General features: G+C 38.1%; 1 protein-coding gene across 19 annotated transcripts in view; it reads right to left on the reverse strand.

Moving 5' to 3' along the window:
* ADD1 (adducin 1) overlaps nt 1-21,254 on the reverse strand; it is a 59,880-nt gene that overhangs the window by 17,284 nt on the left and 21,342 nt on the right. For 13 of the 19 annotated variants that reach the window (XM_035325706.1, XM_035325704.1, XM_035325709.1 and 10 more), the window contains exons 2-10: nt 13,499-13,711; nt 12,131-12,293; nt 10,909-11,060; nt 7,865-7,945; nt 6,901-7,050; nt 5,677-5,820; nt 5,430-5,528; nt 4,890-5,066; nt 2,724-3,068 (exon numbers count right to left, since the gene is read on the reverse strand). In XM_035325706.1, coding sequence (XP_035181597.1) covers nt 2,724-3,068; nt 4,890-5,066; nt 5,430-5,528; nt 5,677-5,820; nt 6,901-7,050; nt 7,865-7,945; nt 10,909-11,060; nt 12,131-12,293; nt 13,499-13,693 — 1,506 coding nt within the window. In that variant the 5' untranslated portion in view covers nt 13,694-13,711. The remainder of the gene's footprint in view (nt 1-2,723; nt 3,069-4,889; nt 5,067-5,429; nt 5,529-5,676; nt 5,821-6,900; nt 7,051-7,864; nt 7,946-10,908; nt 11,061-12,130; nt 12,294-13,498; nt 13,712-21,254) is intronic. The other 6 variants (XM_035325707.1, XM_035325710.1, XM_035325715.1 and 3 more) reach the window with 1 other exon arrangement.

Raw genomic sequence — 21,254 nt, forward strand, 5'->3', positions numbered from 1 at the left:
ACTTGCAACTAACTTCCACCCAACGCTATGCAATTACTACAGCTAGGTGCAGTTCAGAGATTACAAAGACTAAAAGGCTTAAAGCTGTTTTTCTGTGCACTTGGCCACACTGACAACTGCAGTGTTACACGTTTCTAAAGACAGTACACTTCTCACTTTATGAATAGACTTACGTTAATACAGGAGTAGGAAAACTCCAGTATGGTTAGATATTTCTGATAAAAGTGGCCTTAAAATTTTCAAAGTGAATTCACATTTGTTGAAAAAGGACACTATACCTTACCCAGACAGAAGTAGAACAAGATCTAAGTCACGAGTTCTAAAACCCTGTTACTGCCATGTTCATTTTCTGCATTTGGTGCTTTTACAAAATAGCACAAGAGAGACAGAGAGATCATTGATTCAATCCTCCGATACTCAGCAAACATCAAAGCAAACTTAAAGCATAAGATGACAGAAGTATGAAAAGCAACGTGATGCCACTAACCAGGTTTAGTGAATGGTACTGTACTGTGAAGCAAGAGTGGGCATCACCAAAGTTTTGCATTAAAATAAGCTACTTCAGCAAAATGTTCTGTTTTCAGAATTAGTTTCTGCACAGATAGTCTGGAGCTGTAGCACAGCAACCTAGAGGAACAGTTTGGTGATGTCGAGTATTTTATAACTTATAGCTTAAAAGGTTACAAAAATATCCCAAACACAAACTTGAAGCGCTTTATGGGTTCTTCATAGAAGGTTGCTTTATTTGATCAGTGCATTTAGTATGGACCTGTGTTTAAATTGCTGCACAATTAACTGGATATCTTGATGTGTTTATTACATGTGGTATCCTAATTTTTGATTGCTATTGCATAGAAAATGCACTCAACAGTAAAGCAAACCTGTTCATAGAGCAAACGCTATGCATTTTTTCCTGAGTAACTTCAAGAAATAATAAGATAGCCAGAAATTGTCAAACTTCAAAAAGCAACAGAATTTTAAAATGCTTTGCAACTGTAAAGTAAAAAATGGAATGAACATGGAGCTGTGAAATACTCACTGATGATTATCTTCTCAGATAAAAACTACTCCAGCTTTTTATTAAAGATAGTTTTAGTCAAAACAAATATAGAAACAGCCTCAATATAACAAGCTACTTTTTCTTTAGGTTAGTAACAAGCATTTAAAAAATTCAAATACACAGACCTGTTATACGGTATGAATTTTTTTACTATTTCAGCGTATCCTTAAACACGACTAGTTTGAGTAGGAATTCTGCTTCAATCTTTCACTGATAATTTTAGATATAAACTACTACCTATTTTGTAAGCTATGGTTAAGAGGCTCCAAACATATGCATAGCTTTAAGCTCTCTTCCGATGAAGACAAAACCATAGCTGAGTTTAATAAAAAGTTGATGGTACAAACACTACCTGTTCATCCGTATATTCATTTCTTAAACCAAAAAGATATCACAGAGACAGAGATTCTCAACGTTGCCCCTTTTTTCCCCCCACTGTTTTCTGTGTTAACACTGTGTTTTAGTGCATATATTGCCTGAGTATTAAACTCATAAAAGTATTCAAAATAAAGAATTCTGACTGTATTCAGAGAGGAAGCAGAGTTTTGAAGGGGTAGATAAGAATGAAGAGGTGTTCTGGAAAAAACACCTTTTCAGGAGCACCAATTCTATCTTTTAAGACTCATCTGTAACCATACTACCATTACACATAGCACCACTACTAAAGAGCTGCCGAACTACTTCAGTTAGACTCAAAGTCAGCTGTTACATAAGCTTGTACATGTGCAAATCCCTGCCTATGTTTTAGATGCTCTGCATATGCCCAAGAAAATATCAAAAACACAGTTACACACCAACAGCTATTGATGCCCATCTAAAAGCATTTGATACTCTTGTTTTTTGATCAACATGTCTTTCAGTGCAAAATTTAACTGTAAGCAGCATCGATAAACAAAAAAAGCACCGGTTGCAGAATCTATCGATTAGTGCCTGCTGATGGCCTGAGCTGCACTTTAGTCATGCCGCACCCAGCTGATACTGGAGGAAAGACTTTCCATTTATGGCCATCTACTTACATGCAACACTACATGCAGAAGGCAGCTGGTTGTGAACACTCAGAGGCTTTGGGCTAGACAAAAGTGTAGTAAACAGGACAGAAAGAGGAGCTCAGAAACTAAGCAAGGAAAAACTGCTTAAGGAAAAAGAACAAAGTAGTTTGAAATCAATTCCATCCTCTCATACATACTTATAGAACTCCACTAGCTTGCAAATTAAGTCGGTATATGTAACAGAGTACTTGATTCGTTTTCTAGGTATCAGTACAACAGCACACTGAATAGTTAATTTGCATTTCTGTTTTAATTGAAAAGCTTTCATGCAGACAGAATTAGTAGATTCCTAACAAACTTGTCCTTAAACTATTTAAATACAGAATCTATTCAATCAAAACCATGAATCAGTTTGGTCATTAGTTTGAAAAGCCAAAAGAAAACCAGATGCTCCAAGGTCTTAAGCAGTTTCAAGCCTTATGAAGTCATATGGTTTTTATATCTCACATCTAAAAGTGAGATTAAGTGGTTAGTAAAACACAGTGTAGTTTTCTTATATAAGAAAGAAGAAAAGAATTAGGAGAGTTATCTTTTTTCTTCCCAAAGCCTCTAAGTGCCAGCCACCCCAAGTTGCTCTACATCATCTAACTATGAACAGTAAGGTAGGCACAGACCAAGCAGTTGGTAATACAGCTTGGCACGCAGACACCGGACGAGAGAGACTGCAGCAAGGGTTTCACGTGATCGTGTGTAATGTTCGTCCACACCTTAGTCTTCGACTTGGGACTGCTGCCATTCTGCCCTTCTTCAGAAGCATCATCCCCTCGGCCAGAGTTCAGCCACCTTGTCTTCTCTCGCTGCTGTTTCTGAAAACTGTGTCTGAGGGGGGAGCAAGTGCCTGATTCACCATCGCTAGTAAAGGAGTAACCTGTGACACTAGCTGGGATCTCAACATCGCTGTACTTTTTAGATTTCTCTCTCAGAGCAGGGCATCGATATGGATAGCCGGTTCTGTAACCCTGAAGAAGCAGAGCAAGTATAATTAGTCTTTTACATCTTCAAATTTTGACAGATTATTGAATTTCATCGACTAATAATTCAGATTTACTATAAGGACATAAAAAGCACTTGTACATACAAAACGTAGGGTACTTGAAAAGATCTCTTCTAACAATCTAAAATTCAGCATATCATATACAAGTAAAGGCTTCCTTTTTTTTCCCCCCAACAGCTACTTTTACATCCATAGCCTCCTCCCTTCCTGACCTTCTCTACCCATGCTGTTTCTCTCCTCCTCCCTCTGAATCATATTTTGTTTCCCTTTTAACTTTCTGTAATACTACTGTCACATTTCCCTTTTTCCTTGTTTCCTGCCATATTTTATTCAGCATTTTACATATAAAAAGGACATTTAACCATTTCACTAAGAGGGTTTCCCCCCTTACAAATATTTTCAAAAATATTTATTGGCTCAAGGCAAAACAGTGTGAAGAGCCTCTCTTGAAGCACTCATTCTTTAGAGAAAAAAAATAATTGTAAAGGAATTCTATAGCCACAAGTATGTGGGACTTGTTGCAGAGGTTCTAGGCATTAAACATTGCTGAGGTGTTATCTTGGCTGCTGCTCCGTCTTTTACTGATCAGAGATCATCTTGACTCATTACCTACCACCTAATGCAGTTAACTGTCCAGTCTAATATATGGCTACTTGTCACAGTAAGGGCCTATAATGGATGATAGTGAGCTTCCTATCTTCATGTTCCTAATATGTACAATGCTATTTCCCTTATGATTCTGTTTGCAATAAGAACTGTGTAACTGACATTCCCTAGAGAAAATGAAATCTAACTGAATCTGCCAAAGATACCAGTCAGTGACAGGGAGACGCATTGTCCCTAGCCAGCCACATTAACAGTCTGATTATTGCTAAATTTTTCTATAAACTTCAGGTTATCACTACTCTCTCCATCTCAGATGAAGACATTAGGTATTCAAATTACTAATGAAGTAGCCTGATTTATTTTTTCCATACTACAAATAAAATACTGATCTAAGTGGGGAAAGGGTTATTTACTACTAAGTAGATGTGCTGGTAAGTGTGTTAGATGTAATCATCAGTATGGAACCTGTTAAGGACATATGCATCATGTTAGCATGAAAACCAGTTTACAAAGATAAACATGAATTAAATCACAAGTGTTCATTACAACTGTTTACAGTCACTTATTCGGAGCCTTCTGATGGGAAAGGTATCATCCCATTAAAGCTGGAGAGCAAATGTTGTCTGTCATTCATTACAGCCATGATTTTGCTAAAACCATTTTATGTGAAGTTTTTGTTTATTTTTGTTTTGCTTAAGTGTGTTTCTTGGGCTCTTCTAGGATCTAGCAGCATCTTACTAAGTAAAAAGTCAAATTATGCTGGATCCAGCACCTGACAAAACATTAACATTCTTTTTACACATTTGGGGAGGAGGTGGGAACAGAAGGGAGGGAACAGACCAAGCAGTAGGAAGCACTACAATACTTTCATCTGAAGTGCTAAATCATACAAAGATCCCTCTGATCTCATTGATTATGAATAGAGAAGAAAATTCAGATTATGAATAAACAAGGAAATCAGAGACTGTCCTCCACAAAAGACACCTGAAGCATTCTTTAGATGCTTTTCATGTTACTTTCTTCTCTGGCAGCCCTTAATCTTTGGGAAGGAACAGGCCGCAGGCTGTATAAACAATCCTAACTACCTACAGCCCATTCTTTACTAATGTCTTTACTGCAGCTTTTTAAAGTGTTTTATACATTGTCATTTGAAACAATTAGACAACAACGTCTGCCTTACCAGATTATCGAGCATTCGCATAAGAGCTTCAAATTCCTGTTCGCCAATCTGCCATTTTGGGTGGGATACAGAACCCTCACCTGCTGGAGACTCAGGGGAACGAGACTTGGCTTTATACTTTCCAGGATCTAATAACACTAGGTTGTCAGGTCCACCTGCACTGGCCAGAGTACGTACCTTAAGAACAATACAGTCACCTTTTAGTTTCTTGAGAGAAGGAGGAGGGGTAAGAAAAATCAAACTAGAAGTTACTTAATTTTAAAGCTAAATAAATCAACGTACTTGTACCAAAGTTGCCTTAAGGCTTTGAAAGCACTTCTATTTTTAACAGGCAGCTTATATCAAATCAATGGTTCTAATTCAGTATTGGAATACTGCTGGTTAAACCACCATTTTGGCTGTCCTCACGTAATATAACAATTTTACAAATCATCACATTAGTTTAGATCAATAGTTTAACCAGTAAAGTTACACAACTGTTAATCTGTTCAAAGGTTAATATAGCAGACCATTATTATATAATCATACTAAAGTTCTTACTTGAATCTCACAGGCAAGCACTAGGTTATGAATATAGTAGAAAGCCTCCTCAACAGTCTCTCCAACAGATACTAAGCCATGGTTTCTGAGAATAAGGACCTAGAGAGGCATTGCAAAGAAAGTTAACAGCAGTAATGCAAGTATTTTCAGTGAATTAAGTATGGATCCATTTCATCTTGCTCCTGATTAAAGAACGTAGCTCCCTTCCCTCCCACACTTGTCTTTAATTCTAGCCGTAACTACTGACCTTGCTTTTAGGTCCCAAATTTTTCTGAATAACCACCTTTTCTTCATCATCCACTAAAATACCATGGTAGTCATGATAAGCTATGTCCCCTAGAGAAAGTGCTTCAGGTGAAATCGGCAGCAGACCACACTTCATTGCAGAAACCTGAGGAACATTAACACAGCTAAGTTAATTACTTGAAAGTAGGGAAAAAAACAAAACTGCAAAAGGTACACATCTGGAATACTATATAGATAGCTAAATAGAGATAATACATTTCAATATATTGATACACAAGTGTAAGACCACTCTAGATGGCTCCCTAAAGTAAAAGCTTTTATTTATTTTTTACAACTCCCAGATTGGGTACAGAAGTCTCATTGATCTTGGGTCTGACTCAGTACAGCTGCTTTTACATGACATGAACAATAAATTTGAAAAGACTCAGCGTTATAAAAAAAATAGTCAACTTCATCTTTGCACCTTTCATTCCTTTCACTCCAGTCAGTGATTTTTGTTTTTCTCCTCAAAAACAAGAGATTCAGTGACAAACCACAACACACACAGAATTCTTCAGCACTCGTAAAATTAAGAATCACTGTTAGACTGTTATACCTGACAATTTTAGGAATCTCAGTCTCAAAATGCTTGCATCAGTGCTGTTAATCAGTTAAAAATAAATGAAAATGACAGCTTAAAGCTATCTGAGACACTTGGTGACCAAATGACTCAAAAAATTTCGAAGAGGTAGAACTGGTTTTTAACCAGTTGACCTTGAGTAATATCTGGTTTTAAAAACATTTGAGTTTATCCATCTGTGCATCCACAACATTTTTAAGGGAGTGTTAAATCCTACCTGAAGTTGTGCTATCAGAGCTTTCTGTACTCAGATCACAGGAAAACAGAAATATTTAAGAAAATCGTGATAAATTGTGCTTTACAAAAACAGCATGAAGTAGGATAAAGATCTTATGATGTAGTGTCAAAATATAGGGTCTTTTGTGGTAAAGGACACACAAACATGATATATGTGCTTTCCAATTATAGAGCTCAATATATTTGTCTGACCATTTGTGTAACAAATGAATAAGAAGAGTCTGACAGATTTAGCCACATGTTTGAAGACAGGAATAGAGGTTTTGTGCCCTTCAAAAAGGAAGCAAAACTATGATTAGGGGGGACCCACCTATTTTCCAGTTTGGGTGTGTGGGGGGAAACTGATCACAAACAAAACAGTGTACTTACCGCTGCCCCTGCTGGAGTGTGAATATGAACAATGCATTTAACATCAGGTCGAGCTGCATAAATTGCAGAGTGCAAAGTAAAACCAGCTTGGTTTACTCCCAGGTTAGTGCTCCCACGATCAACTACATCTCCCTGTATATTGATTTTAACCTGGAAAGGAAAAAAATAAGTTTAATAAATCAAAATCATCAAAAATCTGACTTAATTCAGCATCTACCGCCGATATTCTGAAAATATTATTTTAACAGGTGTCAAAATGTGCATGAGAGGGCTGTAGACAGGTGACTAGGTCCCTGGTTTGAGGTTGAAGTTTGAAATGTTACTACTCTGCACCTGCTTCACCTCACTGCTAGAGGTTACTCACCTTACCACAGCCAGAACAAAAGAATAGTTTGAAACCTTTCATTTTGATTCAAAACAAGAAGTCAACCACATTAACTCAAGTTGACTTTAGCAGCAAGTAAAGAAGATAAAGGCTCACAAAATGCTTCCCATGAGCTAGCAGTTATGGGAGTACTGTCTTCAGCTGCTACCATTGTGTCAAAAAACACACTTTATCTACACTCTTGGCTACTTATATCATTAAATAATGACAGCTGACTTAGGCACTTGACACAGTATCTTCAAATTGTAACAAGCATTTCTGCCTGAAACATCTGTTGCTTCCCTCAACAAACTTTACCCAGCAGACAATGGCTTTCAAGGATACAACATGGTTAGCTACCCCAATGAGCTGGCTCCTGTTTACAGCTATATCAACTGGAGGACACCTGGTGGTGAACATGTGGAAGCTATCTCTCAGATGCCTCAGCTGTACCAAAATCAATCGTGTTCAATAAAGCTATTTCACACAGGTAACAAACTAAGTAAAGTATTTGCTGGGATTGAACTTAAACAGCTACAAACACAAAGAACAGATTCAGCTATTTGTATTTTAGAGTTGTGAAAAATAGTAATTGCTTACCAGACTGGAGGCAGTAACTTCACTGTAAAGGAGTCCAAAAGGTACAATGAGGAAGTGTTCCTGCTCAGAATTTACTCTGGCCTAAGGATAAAAGATGAGTAAGAGCTAAGTTATTAGGAATAGTTTATTAAAGCATGTGATAAGGCCCAACAATATGAAAATTCCTTCCAGTTCCTGAATATGGAATGGGCAAGTATGCCCATAGCATAAGCAATTCAACTTTCACATGTCACATCAACATACAGCACACTTAAGTTACCCATGTTGAATAGAACCAGATGGTAGGTACATGCCAGAGTTCTTCAGATTAGTGGAAGATTGGTAAATGCTTACATCCTGTGGAAAGGACAACTAGATTACTGTAGATAAAAGGAATTATACAATATGATAAATGCAAAAAAGTTTTTTTTTGTTTTGTTTTTAGAAGAATAAGTTTCTACTCCAACTTTATTTGTATTCTAGTAAAAACAGAAGGTATGAAATAGAAGTGAGTGAGAAAATTTAAGAATCTGGCCCACAAATCTAAAACACCTTGATTCTGAGCAGGGTTTCATCACTGACCTTGGTGCCATGTGAGATATCTGTGAGTTCATAATACAAAAATAATTCTGACTCTAAAATATTCACAGCTTGGAAAACATCGGTTTCAAGACTGTACAATAAAAAGTATTGGACAATTGGAACCTCCCAACTTTAAAAAAAATAATGAAGATTTCACAGAATGATTGAAGTCGGAAGGAACTTCTGGAGGTCATTTGGTCCAACCCCCAAGTTTTCCCTTCCCCAACATGCACCTACTTTACACTCACTCCAGTCTTGTACTACTTGCAACATTAAATACATATGTACTTAAATATAGTTCTAACACAGAAAAAAAAAAGATTTTTAAAGTAGTTGATCAGTAATCTAAAAGATTCCAGCACAAATCTGCCTTCTTTTTGACAGGTTGGTAACATGCCACAGCATAAGAGCCTTAAACCAAACCAGCAAGTCCAGGTTAACCCGTCCTTTTATGAATCACCAAAATAGTTCTCCATTACAGAAGCGTAAGTGATCTAGAAAATCTTTTACTTAATTACACGTGCCAAGAAACAGGTATTACTCAAATGTTCTGAAAGCTAATGAGAAAGCCTGAACAAAAGTATCAACAAGCAGCAACTCACAAACCACCTTACTTTAGGATTAGATCCAATAACAGCTTGTGCCCTCAAAGCAAACCAAGACTCAATGAATGAAGTACGTTCTGCTAACCTGTAATCTCAAATTCTGCTTAACCCTGGAGGCAGCCAAGCTTACAGTGCATTGCTTCATTCGACATTAAAACCCTCAATGCTCTATAATTCTGCTTCTGTGTCAGGACTGCACCAGTCTGAACAATTCCACACACAGCCGCTGCCAGTGATTGATAAGGATCCGGAGAAGCAAGATACTCCACCCAGCTTCCTGATATGCCCGGGTTGGGCATGTGCTCTCATATCCTCACAATTCCTTTCTCCTCTAACACACAGGGTCACAACCCTCACAGAAGGCTGTTGTATCTTTATTATCCGAGATACACACTGATGGCTTTCAACTTCAATGCAATCGCCTAGTAATTACAGCATCCGTTCAAAGAAAAATAAAAGAAAAAAGAAGACCTGTAGTCAAAATCCAGCTCTGCATGAAGCAATATCTGCCACATTCTAAGGAGTGCCTTACTTCCACAATACCATTAAATGCATGTGTACATAGAACAAAGGTGAGACTATTTTGTAAATACAACAACCTTGTTCCACATCAACTTCTGAAGGTAAAATACAGCTCTTAGTCACCTTTCAGGATGCTATTCACCGGAGGAGTCTGTAAAGGAAAAGTCGAACTATGACTTGTGATTGCTGGTGACAATACACCTCCAAAAACTTTTCAACACCACTTTACCCTTCAAAAGCTAAAATACTTTCAGCTCTCATACTCCAAGTCTTCTGTCTTCCATCTCAGCTGGTAACATCATCTAATCAGCCTGTGCTGCCCCCTGCCCAGGCCTCTAGGCACATGGCTATAAACCCATACTCCCAGGCGTGAACATGACACTAGAAAGCCATCTGTAAGCCTGCTTGCTTGGAAGTCTTTTTACTGCATTAATGTCTCTTACAAAAATCAATTCTCATGTCACATATGAAAAATCAGGGGGTGGCACAGAATTGTTTACAAGAATCACTATGTTGGATATGTTCCCTTACTGAAGTAACCAAATGGTCTAATCAACATTGCCCTCATCTCGTGCCTACCCATATCGTTTACATTCTTCATCAGTTCACAAGCAATCTATCTTGAAATCTCAAAAAGCAGTAATAATGAAATTATCATACTTCATTCAGATTGCAACAAAAAAAGGCAAATACATCAAGGACAACCTCTGCTATATTAAAAAACACAATTCAGCTCTGTTAGGGAAACAATCAACTGGGTTGCACACCACAGCTGTGACTTCACTCATGAGACTCATGTTGATCATTCTTCTGGCACATAAAACCTCCTTGATTTGACCTCCTTGTCATTCTTATTATGGATGCCAGCGATTACTCAGTCACAAAGAAAATTGTTGGCACGCAGCGTTAAGCTAAGCAGTCCGCTCATGTTCAGAAATCCTAATGGTTTCTTTTTCAAAAAGGTCAGTGGAGAATTTTCAGTAAAATTGAACTGTATGACTAGTGAAAAGATATTTTAGTACTTAGAAAGAAGATGAAGACATCACCTTGCAGAATAATACGTATCATTATTCAAAACATTTAAGATACCATGAGACTAAGTCCTTCAGAAACCTTATGTTTCACCATAAGAATTTCCATGCACACTCTCTTAAGGCTATTCAGGCTATGGTAGCTGATATCCAAGCTGTCTCAGTTCTTGTTCTTGAGATGTAAACACTAAATCTCTTCACTACTGCTTTCAATACCACCCACTTTGCTCCTCTTCCACACAAAGAGAAAATGACACGAGGGAGGGAAGCAACTCACTTGCACATTAAAACAATTGGTTCAGTTATCTGTTGATTCAATACTCACAGTTATATGATTGTAAATAAGCTGAGACCAGCCAAAGAGATCTGCTAATCTGTAGAAAGCTGCCAATTTACATCGTAATAACTTCTCCCCTTTTTCATAAGCAATGGAATCAGAGCCCCTCAGATCATTCACTGGTGTCACCATGCCAAGACCTGGAAAGGAGACAGGAAGAAAGCACAAGGCAGTTGTGTACAACAGCAGTTAAAACCTATCATTGTTACAGCAACTGTTATATGTCTGTCTTACTAGTTAATATCAACATGCTTTAATTACTATAATGTCATTATGCACATACACGAATCTAACTATAGCCTCTGACATAATCGTGCATAGAGTCAGCATGGTTCCTTCCCTAATATTCATTAGAGCTAAGGTGACAATGATTTCTTAGCAATTCCCCGCCCCCCCCCCCCCAACTCATGATTGTCTGTAAAATGCAACTTCCTATTGATAACAGAAAAAGTATAACCCCAAATACTCCACTTTGAGATATGATTTTGTATTCCTGGAATGGAGAATTATACATATAGCAAGATGCACACAAATTCATTTAATTAAGAAAAAATAAGTATGGGCTAAACAGAGGAGGAAGATTATGGCAAAGCATTACAAATTCTGCAGGTCTAGTTACAGTCCATTGAAGAATGTGATTTAGAGTAGCTGTGACAGAGCAGAATCAGCCATGCTACAGTCTGAACTACAGATTACCTCTGGAGCACAGGCAGGGACTTATGTTATCCTAAGATAAAACCTGTGCACACAAGCATCTTCACACTTCTAGTTTTTATTATGCTTGCCAATGGTTCTTGTCTATAGCTTCACTTTGCAAAGAAAAGCTGCAAACAGTATTTCAGTGGCAAAAAATAATTATTTTCTGAAGACCTTCACTGTTACTAAGCTATTAATGAGTTTAATTTTCCTGTATACAATCCATTTGGTAAACATTAAAATGTTTAAGTTTTCAACTATTGCTCACTATCAGGCTTACCTTTCAATTAAGGTATTTTACTTGACGTGGCTTTTGATATGAATTATATACATGAATCCCATTGCATATCAATGCCTTTAGAAACTAATCAATTAATTTTTCTGTTTGCAATGCTCCCTTGAGCAGACAGGATAGAATTTAAACTTCACAGCACATTTCATTGCATTCACACAGTCTTCATTTTAAGCCTTTCACACAAGAGAATTCAACTATTACATGTTCAGGTGCACTCACTCATGTTTAATGCAGCCATTCCGCCTTGTGGTGCTGCTGGGTAGACGTTTGGCACATTTGTTGTCATAAAATCTGCAATCTGCTGTAAAGCCAATAAACCTGTTGGATTCTTCCCCTTCTTAAATTGTTCCTGGATCATGGATTCCAATTCTTCACAAAAAGCCTGGCAACAGGACATGTCATATTGTAAAGCATGTATGAATGAACTTCAACCTTTCATACAGAGCTTCTTTTTAACACTTCAATGGAATTGTGCTCTCTCTTTTCTCCAAAGTAGTTCAGTGCAGTATTACTGGGCGCACGCTGTTACTGCCGCTGTCTGGACCCCCAACAATAGGAGTAACTTTTTCTGTAAATGGAAATGTCAGTATTCTCTCTCATTGAACCTATTAATATGGATTTCTGGAAGAAGGAGAAAGACGTACAACTGACTTAGAAGAACACAAAACCTGAATGGAAAAGTAGCTGAACCAGGAAAGAGAAGAAAAAATATTAACATGGCTCGGAATTAACTAAGAGCCAAGAAGGTATCCAGAAACACACAGGAATAGCCACTGGATTTTAAAACTGTGCTTAAACTAGGGGTCTGTTTACTTCTTTTCTAACTTCTTGTTGTTGTTATTGTTTACCTTTGGCAGAAGGAAAATTTACTACGGCTAATAGACGACACTGCTTTTGACAAGAATACTGGAGTTCATAATGAAAGTATGCCAATAGTTATATTAATCTAAATAAAAGGGGTTGGTTTCACATGAAAACCAGTAAATGTGACACTACATCCCTACTCTTAGTGAAGACATGTCACGAAGCTTTTTGTATCTAAAGTTACCCATCAGTTACTACAGAAGGAACAAATTTAGTGAGAGCAGTTTTGTTTTGTGCACTCTCCAGGAGGAAAACATCTTTAATAGTAAAATTCAATCATTCACTGCTTATTATTGTGCACCTTTTCCAGAAGGGAAGCATAATATTTCATGTCAAAATACTTCATAAAAAAGCTGAACACAGGGCAGACCCGCCCTGTACAAGCTACTCCTGGAAGAGTTATTTAATTTAAATGCTTACATAAATGCTGAAATACAAAAAAATGAAAGAGTGTCTTGCTAGGACTAGATGGATGATATGAAAAAGTGTTGACTGATTGATTATACACAGAATTCTGAAAGCAAATCTGTGAAGCTGCTTCCCGTGTAGACATTCAACCAGATAATGTGAGAAAATCAGGCTACAGATACTTCAGAGGAAAGGCTAATCAGAAAAAAAAATAACATACGTCTAAGACGACAAACATCTCCAGTTTTAGAGGTATTAAAACAACAGAGATATAATAAATTTATCACATTAAAGATGCGCATTTTCTTTTCTTACTGGGCTTTGAAGAATCATGGAGACTCTCTTCTTCTGTTCCATCATGTTAAAGTCCTGGCGAAGGTCGGGTGCCATATTTCTCTCTCTCAAATAATCTGGATTATTTTCATCAACTCGATCAAAGTACCTCTCTTTATGAGGGGCTGTTGTTGGAGGTGGTGAAGTCACCACCGCTGCACCAGAATCACCATTCATAGTACAATTTTATGGAACCTATGAAACAGGGATCAAAGAAGAGTAAATAAAACAAGGAAACGATTAAGAACCTCGTATGTGTTCTTGTTTCAGAGTAGAAATTCAAATCCACCTAAAATTAGCATGGCCTCCTAAACATGAAAGCCATGTTTGTGTGGTTGGATAGCAATATTTTAAAGAAAAAGATTTTAAGATAAACTACTAAAAAAGTAAGCTAACATATATGCAAATCCAAATATATTACATGTGTACATGCTACACGAGACCAATACTAGATCTCCCATTTCAACCACTCCCAGTTCTTTAAGCAGCCTCCAAAGCTTGATTTTTCACAAGTACGCAAATCTTTCAAATCTTGTCACAGTCTATGACATGATAACATGCGATGTCTAAACTCACTGTAACTTTTTTTAGTATGTAAAGTCATATGGATATTGTATAAGCTGGAATTTAAATCGTTACCAAAAATAGAATATTACATATGCTTGTTAATATGAAGAATCAAACCACCAAAACACGCTCAAATTGCAAACACATTTCTGGAGACAAGCTCAGAAATACTCTACAACCTGAAGTGTGCTTTTCACAAATGTATTCATTTTGGGTTCCTTCCACAACATGCCCAACACTACATTAGCATGTGGTTTTTGAATCTGGAAACCACACAAACAAACACAACCTCCACCCACTGGCCAAGGCTCATTTCAGTTTCAAATGCTGTAACAAACAATTGCACTTATCTACTAAAAAGCCTGAAAACTCAGCTGGTATTGCTCAGAGCCTCCTTTCACTCAAAGAATCCCTTTGTGCAACATTAGCCCACTTTTCTTGGCAACACTTTATAATATTTCTTTGAAAAAAAATCCTTTTTGGAAGATTTTGTGAGGCCTTCCGCCGACAAACCTAACAGCAATTTATTAAAGGCGCCTTGCAATGCCTTGAGACTTGGATCTCTGATTCCTGATCATCTGACATACCAAAATCATTTTTTTTCCAAAAAAGATTTTCTTTGCATACCACACAGGATTAAACAAAACGTGACCAACACAAACTGTGCTTCACTAACTGTAACAAGGATATTTACCTAGGAATGGCTTGCCAGTTCAGCCAACTGCAATTCTATATGTACATTACACACAAAATATGCAGATTTGCAATCCCTCACCATCATGACATTTAGTTACTTTAGAAAAATTTAGAAAATGAGCCAAGAGAAGCTAGTACGTCTTCTCCTGGAGGTACAGGAAGAGATAAAGTGAATGAAACAGCAGCATCTTGTTCCCTGTCCCGGTAAGACAGAACAGACTCATTTCAGTACAGTGATTTAGAGCAGGGTGGAGACAGGCAGGAAACCCCCAATTTAAAGTCAGTTTCGTTATGTACCTTCAGTTTTGCATGGCTTAGTAGTGTTAAAATCTGCTAATATTGCCAGCTTACTGCAACTCTGCTGTGCAGCGGGAGAGATTGTATGTATCTTCATTAACCAATGAAGAATCTTCCACAGTTTATAACGAGTAAATATTGATGCGTGTCTCTATTTTACTGTTTTGAAGTTTTCCTTAGCTACTTGTCTTGAACTGTACTCGCTTGCAAATTAGGAATCTATTTCCATAGTTATTAGCTTAAACCCCCCTCAGACATGGATATACACAAGAGACAAGTTTGCATGTTACTTTGAAACACAAAATATCTTAAAATCGCTGCAGCGAGGAAAGTGAGCTGCTTCAAGGCTTCGGAATCAGTAGATCTCGTCCTCTTTAATTCTTCCACTAGAAAATAAGTCCGCCTGCTGTTTCAAAACCCACCTAGTTTCTTATTTTGGAATGAGCAAATCACTGAATAGTGCCAGTTGAATACAACGGGTAACAGAAAAGCATTTTTCTTGAATCTGCAGAAGAGAACACCATCATAAAAATCTGTGAGCTCTTAAACACTCGGGTGTCAGATGCTCAGGGCTTTAGTGGTTTCCACTAGCTGAGTTGCTAAACACAGGCATCCCTGTGCTGTTTAAAGTCCAAGCTTTAAAACACTCCGATTTTCATTTCTTTTTTTTAAGCAGCCATGAACACATCTTTATTATTGTCACACTTCTTTTAATTATCAGCTTTCCTCCTCCCAGGAGGAAATATAGGGCATAGCCAGAAGAAGTAACGCTTTCATCCAGACAAAAAGCCTTTTGATGACTTGGATGCAGGAAGTTTTAGACAAGCAAAGTTGGAAGCAAGCAGCTGCCCCTCCTTTGCCAGCTCCAGGTCCCCAGCACCCACCCTCCACATCCTGCTCCCCTGCACAACCTCTTGTCTATGCCAGCTGTCCTTTCGTACCCCAAACGACTTCCCAAGAGCCACCACCACTTCCTACAACCCCTCTTCTGAGTTGTATTATCAATTTTGTGTCCTTTTTTTTTGTTGTTGTTGCAAAACCACAGCTCACACCCCACCACACGGAGTAAGAGAGGTCAGAAGTGGTGCCCTGGCAAAGCTGCTGCTCTTTACTCTCACACCGGAGAGGAGCTGGTCCCAACAGCCTTGCACAGGTGATACCAAAATAGGACCAGAGCATCTTGCCAAAGCTGTGTTACTCCTACACCTTGTCTAAAATGGCATTTGAGAAGGTCCTGGAAAGGTCTTACTGTTTCAGCACTAGCTAGTGGCAATAATTTAACAGGAAATTCACTGTTTAACATTAGTGATCCTTTTGTAACTGAGGTTAAATCTCCTTTCCATAGCTGAGTTCTATAGATACTTAGAATTAATGGCATCCCACCCCTCTGTCTGGTCTTGCAGTCAAGTGCTATAACATACTTTAAAGGTAATTGTCAATTTCCAGGTCTGTCAACTGCTGCTGATAAAGGGTTTTGCATTAGAAACAGGCGGGTTGGGCATTTTACACAAGCTATCAAGATTTATTTTATTAATTTCCTCAGAGCCTCTATGAGAGTAAGGCAAGATGGACTCCCCCATAAGAACTTTAGTAGGACACAGACGGTAAATAAAACGAATCTCAACAGTTGAGCTGAGCACACGCTGGGAAGTAAGATAAACTGTAATGCCAGTGGACTTCTTGCCACGATAACTGTTTTTAATGCGAGAGCCTTCTTTAACATAACGGTGTCAGTGAGACCACACCCTTAACTGAAAAGCCCTGGCTGCAAGATGTAAGCGAGTACAAAGCCCTCCTCTGGGAGACAGCGACTTTCAAACAGAGAGACCGTCAGAGGAAGCAGCATCCATAGCTGGGGAAAGAAATCCATGAAATTCACGTCACAGCTTACAATAACCGAAGCAGTTAGACCCATTCTTCTGATAGGCATGTGCATAAACACTACAGACTTCAAACAAACACTGCATCAAATGAGAAGCACCGAGCCAACAACTAACAGCACATGGTATTTATCATCAGTGTGTGCACGTGCACGTGTGTACTATACACAGCCTGGTTGTGAAATCGGTGTTTGGAAACCAGCTTTATAAAGTGTATAGTGCACTTGCCAATAATGAACAGTGTTTATGGCAAAAGTCTGAAATTATTAATATTTAGGATTACATTCGTCTTTCTAAATTATCTTATAACCTAAGAGAAAGTTCCATTACAATTCACCTAAGAGGAAGCAGTGTTAGAGAACTTAATTTAAACAAGAGAATAAAGTTTTAGAAAAGGAATTGTACAAAATGGATCCTGAAAGAAAAAAAAATCTCAACCTTTTAAACAGCTTACATTCCCCACTGCACATTTAGTTAACTAACAAAATTGGTAAGACACTGAGTAACAAACAGCCAATTAGAATCTACTATATCTTAAGGGCACAAAATAAAAAAAAAAAAACACCTTTAATTTAAAAATATACATAAAACAATTTTCAAAGCTATAGTAGATTTGGGATGCGATCTCACTGTAAAACAAACACCTTTAAAACAAACATTAAATTCATTGTAATTCCTGGGAGTTGGGGAAAAAGCAGGTAACCATATTTCTTGGAGGAAAAAATGCTGCAGTCACTTAAAGGTTGGTGGGGTTTTGTTCTTGCTGCGGGAGGGTTGTGGAGGTATTTGTGTCCCCGTCCCCCCCCCCCTTTTTTTTTTTTGGCATTTCCTGAACTCCCACAATCACAAATTGCAATTGGTTATTTCTTGCTCCTCCACACCCAGAGGAAAAGAATTTTTGCTAAGGCTGCAGCTGGCTGGGACTCGACCTAATCTAAGGGCTCGCTGCCACTGAGGGACAGACCACACCTCTCCACACCAACGCAGCTTCAAGTCTGCTGAGGCTGATTCAGAATAAAAATACACTCTGAGAAGCAAGGAGGAGGTTGTGTCAAGATGACAGGGGAACCCAAAAGACTTCTAAGAAATTTTTGAAAATACTGCCAGCTCTAAGAAAGCACATTCAAGAAGTAAAAGAAAACACCCCCTCAAAAAAATAAAAAATGAAATAACTGTGGGGTTTGGATTTTGTTGTTGTTTTTCAAGTCTAGGAGAGTTATCTGATCAGAACCTTGCAAAATCAAGTCATTTCAGAGAACAGGAAAACAAAAATCCACCAAAAAGCTGTTCCCTTCTTGGTGGCTTCCAAGTCCTACGTACAGAATGCCATGTGAACAAAACGTACATATGGGAGCTTGTGCAGAAGTGAGAAGTGGATCAGCAGCACAGTTCTCAGCTGAGAGCAGCCCTTACAACAAAGGCTGAAGGAGCCTTTCCCAGCTCACACAGCTTGAGACCTATTTTGACAACAATGTAGAAATTTGCTTTGTACCCCCTTGTTCCAACAAGCTATCATCTCTCATGCCAGAACTATGCCCCAGAGACCTACCGAGGTGAAACAAGCTTTGACAAGAAGTTCCTGGAGAAGGGACAAGTTAGAATAACAAACCCATTTTCTTGACTTTTGTGCAAGCATCAGTCTTTGTGAAGTACAACTTCCCTAAAAGCGACCTAAGAGAGGTAGTGTGCTGGTGCAGGGATAGAGCTCTGTGTCGGGTAAAAGAAGAAAGATTTTTGTTCCTAGCACTGCACCCAACATTCTGGTACTTTCTGGATTTCTTTTTTCCAAGTTTCCTTTACTTTAGGATAAAATTTCATCTTACTCCTTGAAAAATTATGAGTGGCTAATAGGGAAATACATTATTCATTATTTGCACTACAGTTTCCTTCATTTTCAGTAAGAACATTTTGGCACCAATGACACTGGGTTTGTTCTTTCCATTTCAAATGTTTCCTACTGAACCTTTAAAAGGAGAAGTTGGCACTGACTTAGGAAGTCTACAAACAAAGAAAGTAAATCATGACTGCACTACTTAACAGACAACGTACTTTACATCGTGAACAACCAGATTCTTTTTTTTTTTTTTTTTTTTTTTTTTTGAACCAAATGTTCCCAGCTCAAGCATCTTCAAAGTTTCCCCTGCTCTTTGTTTTCATACAGTAAGAGACTATTTCACAAAAAGGAACCACTTTATCTTGTACTCAGGGAAGGCTCCATCAGCTTGCTTACCAACAGAGATGCTGCAAGTTAAGTACTGGACTCTTTAAACAGAAAGAAAAAAAACAATGATGAGCTTTTTTGCTATAAGTACTGAATTTCTACTTCTGTTGTACATGTGTAATATTGTGCCTTAATCTATGACAACAGTTCAAGAAACAAGAAGGGCTAGAGAAAAAAGCAAAGAAAAAATTAGACCAAGTTACAAAAACTTACTTGAAAAGCATCTACTTTGTCAGCAATTATTTCAAATTTTCCCCTTCTCCAAACAAATGAAATCAGAGGACTAGCACAGGAGGCTGTGAGTGATCACAACGTTATGTTACAGAACTGGCAAAAGTTAATGTGGGTAAGCTTGAGACCTCAAACCATACAAACCAGAGAACATAGGTGCGTGTATATATATATACACATATATATATATATTTAAACACAGTATTACCTTCTCTACTGAAGGCTATCAAAATTCCTTATTATTTCCAAACTCTCTGAATGTTTAGAACAAACAATAAAACCAGAAATCTATAGACAAAATATTTATGAAGGGTAAGAATCCATTTAACATAATTATCATAACAGATAGTTGCAGGCCTTTTACCATATAAAACATCAAATTGCTTTTGGATTGCCAAAAAAAGTTTCAACTTTCCTTTGTTTAAAGAACAAATTATGATAAATAAGAAACGTTTCACTATCACCACATACTTTGTGTGACAAGTTTTCCCTTAACTGGTATCCTGAGCATACAGAAAAATAACCCGTATTTCAAACAGGAACAATAACCTGCAAGTTCAATATACCTGCTCAGAAAACATAATTCAGTCTTTTCAAACAAAGAAGAGGAAAAAACAATGGTGGAACCACTGGCTGCCCTCCCCTCTGGCTCTCAATGGCCATTTTGATGTTAAACCCTAACAATGTAGTCATGTGTGATACGGGATTCTCTGGATGGAAGTGGACAAGCTACCCTGGACATTTAACCCCACTTCTTAGTGGCTGATCAGCTCCAGCTGCTCCCAGAGTAGGGCCAGCATTACCTTATCCACCATCCCCAATGCATGGCATGCTGCCGAACAACACTGTGCACTATTAGCAGTTTTAAGCTGAAAACCTGAATTCTAATTTGAAGAAGCTGCTCAAGTAAAAACCACAGAGAATTAGCTAATTAATAGTATAATACCACTAAACTCAACTGAACCCACCTAACGCAAAGGAATACAACCCGAGACAGAAATCAAGCCAGAATTGCTCAGTGCTGAAAAGGCAAGATCTTAATCCAGGAGCTATCCTAAGTCACTACTAGGTGTTGCAAAGATAACGCTGTGGCCAGGCGATCTGCTGTAAACCAAGAGCAGCAACACTTACCTTCAAAGAAAGAAGAATGCTACCAGGATGTTATTTCTAGTCCTCCTACACAGACCTCAAAGAGGCCATGAACTACTACAGAGGTCAAGGGCTACAAAAAGGATCTAGAGGGTAAAAGACTACTTCAGAGGGATGAGTGGCTTGACCTGTTTAAGGTTTCGCTTAATATATAATGCTCAAGAGCAAGCATCAGGCATGTTCAGCCTTGAGTCAAGATGAAGCTCCCTAACCATATACACCAGAATACCGAGTCAATAGCTTTGCTTTCCAACCCTTTTTAAAATGCAAGCTTTAATCTATCTTCCAGAATACCTTTTACTATGCCTGTGCTGAGATCGAAGTCCCATCTGCTTCTGAAATCGATGAATCTGCTTTCTTTCTCAGGCTTCGCGAAAAAATACAGTTCCCACACGCACAATATGCTTGTGTTATTTGCAGCTTCCAAAGCACTTCTAGCACTTTTTTTTTTTTTTTTTTTAACTAGCACCTTCCTCTGATGGTAGGTTGGTGACAGCTGGAGGCTGAATGTCAGACAGAAGGCACAAGTACTCAGAGACAGTACCAAAAATCCTCCTTAATCCTTCTCCTGTGCTCAGGACTGATCGGACTGGCAAGCAGGACAAATTTTCCATCACATCAGGTAGGTACCTACACAAATTTTCCATCACATCAGGTAGGTACCTACCTAATTTTCCTACACATCAGGTAGATCTTC

The sequence above is a fragment of the Oxyura jamaicensis genome, chromosome 4, assembly GCF_011077185.1.
Source record: "Oxyura jamaicensis isolate SHBP4307 breed ruddy duck chromosome 4, BPBGC_Ojam_1.0, whole genome shotgun sequence".
Classification (NCBI taxonomy): Eukaryota; Metazoa; Chordata; class Aves; order Anseriformes; family Anatidae; genus Oxyura; species Oxyura jamaicensis.